Consider the following 5209-nt stretch of genomic DNA (forward strand, 5'->3'; position numbering starts at 1 on the left):
TTTGTCCATTCACCCATCCTGCAGGTAACTCATACCACAAGTAACTCATCTTGCACCCCACAAATAACTCATCCTGCCACCGCAAGTGACAAGCCCTGCACCCTGCTAGTAACATATCCCGTAAAAAATAACACATGATTTGTTTCATGTGTACATGTATGAAATAGGTTAATACCGTATTTCCTTGAATAGTCACCCCGTCAAATAAACGCCCCTACCTCTTCTTTCAACCATGTTTCCTAGTGTTTCCATGCTATCTTGTGTAGTAAGCTTACCAGGTGCACACATGGTGTCAGTAGTTAGCGAAAATCTTATCGTAAACCCGAAAGTGAACCGGAAGTTATCTTTCCTAAGTTCATAGTTCGTCATCTCATCTCGAGTTTTAAGCTATTAACCTAATGATTTTAACGGGAATTATCATTCCAAAAATGACCTCTAATAAACGCCACCTTTTGAAAACGCATAGCGCCCTGGGGGCGACTATTCAAGGAGATACAGTAAATGTAAATCACTTGTGGCTTAAGAAAATTTTCAAAATAATGCACTTGTACATAGATGTTGATGCACTCCCCCTTTGGGGCTCGTGCATTAGACACACCAACATCTCAGACCAGTATGTGTGCATGCATTATTTTGTACAATTTCACTGCCATATGTTTGTCAGCTCTCACAAAAATCTGCTTATTCGTGTATATTTTTTATAGAATTAAGTCATGGAATTTCATAGAAATGCACTGGGCAGTCTCTGCCATATGTGGAGAACGACTAAAATTAATGAAGCGTCGTAAAAAGACATGAACATGAGCATCCACCAAAGCTAGTGACCAAATATAGAGCTGAAATTTTATCAGCATTTGGGGTTGACTGTACTAAAGATGATATGGACACTCATCCAACATTAATGTGTCCCAAATGTTACACAATATGTATAAAGAAGAGAAGCAATCCTTCATACTATCATTACACCAAGCCTGTTGAGTGGCATGTACATAAACGGACAGAGCAATGCTTCACATGTGACAGGAAACTTTCTTCTAAATTTGGGAAAAAGTTGGTATCAAGAAACGCCATAGCAATCTCGAATAGATTGCCATTCTCGCTTCAAAGTGAGAATATATTTAGTCAATCATCAAATGGAGATGATGTTTCCGGTGTAGAGATGGTGACATGTAATACAGATGAAGAAATTATCCATCTATATACTTGTCCAATTTGCCAAAACCTAATATCACAACCTGTAGTAACAGAGTGCCAACACCACTTTTGCACAAAGTGTCTAACCCAGCAGTTCCAACAGGCACATAATGTAAAAATCTCCTGCTGTGCTTGTAATGAAAATGTTTCATTTGACAAAGTAGCTGAAGTTCCACGATCCTACATGATTACCTACAAAAGTTGTGGGTCAGATGCAAGAACAAGCTCTGCTCTGGCTTCCGAGTTGAAAACATCAGCCCACACTACTTGTATCGCACCACAGGATGAGTTTACCTCACCAGCTGCTGAGCACCTAACACAAATGGCAAACGACCACTCATCTGGAGAACCGGTGAGAGACGATATCATACAAGCTGTTGGAGCCTGGGTTGGAGTTCTCACGAAATCAGAGCCATTCCTGAAACTGAAAAGTAATCCCAAAGCCAAAAAGGTAAGTAAACTCATTTAACACCAATCAATTAACATGATTAAAACAATTTAACACAAGTAGTTACTATTGTGTAATTTTTGTGCTCCATGTACATGTGTACATACTGTATTGTAACCACTTACCACAGTAAGATGTGAAAGATTATATTCAATAATTTATTCCAATTGAATTTACTTAAACTGGAACACAATACTCTGCTTAAAAAGATACTGATAAAATTAACCTTTCTGTATATAAATTGCCATTTAGAGAGCAGCTCTTACGTTTAATATTGCCAAAGTGTGAGTATAAAGACAAGAATTTCATGACTATTATAATTTACATAATTAATAACTATAAATGATATATAATAATGATATTTGCTAATTTATCATTTTACAGTCATTCACAATAACCAGACTGCCAAAGTCAGGAGGAAAAGTAGGCCAAAGACAGGCGAGGAGGAGAAAATCGCAACTACGATCAATTACACACTACCTGGGGGTCAAGAAGAAGTTGTTCAAAAAACCGAAGAGAATGGGATGTACAAGAACATTGGCATTAATGGCCCACAGTAATATGACGTGGAGAGCTTCAAGAAAGCTGAGATTGTAAGTATTTTATGCCAACATTCCATATTCTATGAACTTTTTTTACCTTTCTTTATGGACTTTCTTGACATGAAAATGGGTATTACAATTTCAGACTTCTTGAATACTGTATTCATCTATTTAAGGGAGGCACCATTATCATCAGGGTATCATCAGGGACAGGAAAAAAAAAAATAAAAAATTACTTTGGCCATTACATGAGTTTAAAAAAAAGGAAATTTTATCTTACATAATGAGTCCTTAACAATTAAACACATCTAATAACTATGTATACAGTATTAAATAAATGAAACCGTGATAAAATGTTAATGTACTCAACATACCTTGTAGGATTGACTTATTCTTGAGGTACAATCCTAGGTCCAGTAACCAGTGATAATTGTATTCCACAGATATCCTACAGGGTTGAAGCTTCCCAAGGAAGATGATGTGAGGGCTCGTCAAAATAATCTTCTAGAGTCTGCACATGTTGTCACCAAAATGGTCATAATCAAGGAGCCGTCAAATGCACCCAACAGCGTCAATGGTTTTCTTGCTAAGAAAGCCCCTGTCACATATATAGACAATATACGAGAGTTCCTGTTAGACTACATGGAAAGACTGGACAAGTATGTATTTGGTGAAATTAAAAAAAAACTTTGCAAGTTACAGTTCAAAAGGCATCTTATTGTATGCAAGAGTCAAGGGGTACTCAATTTAGAAGTTATGTTATGGTCTGTCAATAGACCCCTTTTTTGAAGTCCAATATTCTGATGAGCGCCTTTAAAAAAAAGTCATACCCAATGACACTCTTTTTCATTTTGTTTGTATCCAATGACCCCTATTGTAAAACATTTTGTATCAATAGGCCCCTACCTTGTGATGCCAGTAGCCACATACCCATCACTTCTAAAGTAGAGTGCCCCACTCCAGCAGTAGTAATAGGATTAAAATCACATCTAATTCTCCATCGCTTTAGGGGATGTTTAGTGTTATAATTTGTGTTTTAGAGTGGAACTGCAACTACCCTATTTGTATATTGCACATTTAAACATTATGAATTGGTCACTGGCAGATCTAGATTTAATTCAAATTTTAAATGCAAAAATGAAAGAAAGATAAAATAATAATTTAAATTTTATTAAAAACTTAACATTAGGCCTACATGTATACAGGTGGAATCAAACATATTGAAAGGTGACAGCTATGAATGAGGTTAATGACTTTGCATCATTCTAATTTTGATGGTTATTGTGAAAAATCTTAACAATTTGTTTGGATACTGGATTACAAGGAAGAGCGCTCTATTCCATGGCTAAATTGTTCGATTTTTGCAATCAACTCGGAACAACCAGTGCAGTCATTATCCCACAAATATTTCAAAATGCTGGTGTTCAATGTTACATTTTTTGTTCTATACAGAAGTGGCAAGATAACAAACAGAGGCGTTATTCCCGATGACGAGGTATGGATCAAGGTTGGTGGAGACCATGGCAAGGGGTCATTTAAGGTTGCTATGTCAGTGTGTAATACAGCAAACCCAAACTCATCCTACAACACCATCTGCATATTACTCCTTGAAGGCAGTGAGACAAAAGCAAATGTCCAGAGAGTATTACCCTTAATAGTTGACCAACTAATGTCTTTGGAAGACATGACATGGAGGTGAGAAACATTGAACACATTCAAACTTTTCCATGGACTAAAGAGAAAAAGACTAACCACAAACAGTCAAAGTCGCAGCATCACCCAATAATGAGAGCCGATCGTTCCATGAACCGTATATCTATCTTGTGTAAATACGTAAAGACATGTAAGGCTGCCGTGATTGTTAGACACATACGATAAAACAATCAGCCCTCATGAATAAGCCATAATTCACAGCCTACAAATACAAAGCACAGGGTCTTTGACTGATAAATAGTCTGCATTAGTCTATTGATTTTCATTTAAATGCTGCATTTTAAATGAATCTGTGCACCACCTTGAAGGAAAAGTTAATATTCTAAGTAATTTTAAAATTTGAACCAAAGCTATTATAAGATATACCATGGATAGCACTTATATTTAGAACCAACCGAAATTTTTTTTACACATAAATACCATCAAGGTTGTATAAATATATTACAAAGTCTCATTATGCAAATATACGCTGGTTGGTGACCATTTACCTGATATTAAAATGCAATACATTTTTTCCACTGACTTGAAAAGTGTTGTAAGCTTCGATTTTCATCTTCAATGTGCCACTGTGCTCTTGACCAACATGAAATAGGAGTCAATCTGGAATGATAAAATAATGAAGTGATAATAACAGTATACACATTTTCATTACAGAGGCAAAAAGTTTCGACTCTGGGTGAATGGAGATCTGGCTTTTTGGTGAACATATATGGAATAAATGGATGTCAAAGTGAGTACTGAAAATTAAACCTTACAAATTATGGATCAATAATATATGGTAGGTCCAAGTCCTTCACTTCGACCTTTACAAAATGTATACGCTTATCTTATATATGCCCAATCATTTTACTGCATGTAATTGCATTGCTTTTGCTCATACATGTGGTTACAATTGTAATTAAAAGTATCCACAAACATGATAACTTACTACTAAAGTGTATGTACATACATAGAAAGTATCTTTATTTTATTGTTTCACAATCCAGGTAGATACTGCTGTGTATATTGTGAAGAATCTAAATCAGAATTTTCCATTTCAAAAGATGGACGAGTTCCGGTGGAGAACAGATCGCTTGAGAGGATGAAAGAAGATGTGAGGAAATTTTGTAAGGCAGGAGGAAGGAAGGAATCCTCCAAAGATTTATCACACAGCATCATTCACCCACCGATATTTCCGGTCCCCATTGATCATGTAAGTGCTAAAATTTTCAACAAAATATAAAAATTTTCGAACCAAAACAGCAATAACATTAAGTGCACTGTAAAAAGTATTTCACCGATAAGGTTATTTATGAGTCTTTCATGGTTAGAT

General features: G+C 35.9%; 1 protein-coding gene across 1 annotated transcript; it reads left to right on the plus strand.

Moving 5' to 3' along the window:
• Nucleotides 1-2161: 2161 nt before the first annotated feature.
• LOC140150444 (uncharacterized) lies at nt 2162-4600 on the plus strand. Its single transcript, XM_072172456.1, has 4 exons — nt 2162-2235; nt 2628-2843; nt 3637-3879; nt 4552-4600. Exons 1-4 carry the CDS (start codon nt 2162-2164, stop codon nt 4598-4600), a joined length of 582 nt encoding a protein of 193 aa, XP_072028557.1.
• The last annotated feature ends 609 nt before the right edge of the window (nt 4601-5209 follow it).

This window comes from Amphiura filiformis, chromosome 4, assembly GCF_039555335.1.
Source record: "Amphiura filiformis chromosome 4, Afil_fr2py, whole genome shotgun sequence".
Taxonomy (NCBI): domain Eukaryota; kingdom Metazoa; phylum Echinodermata; class Ophiuroidea; order Amphilepidida; family Amphiuridae; genus Amphiura; species Amphiura filiformis.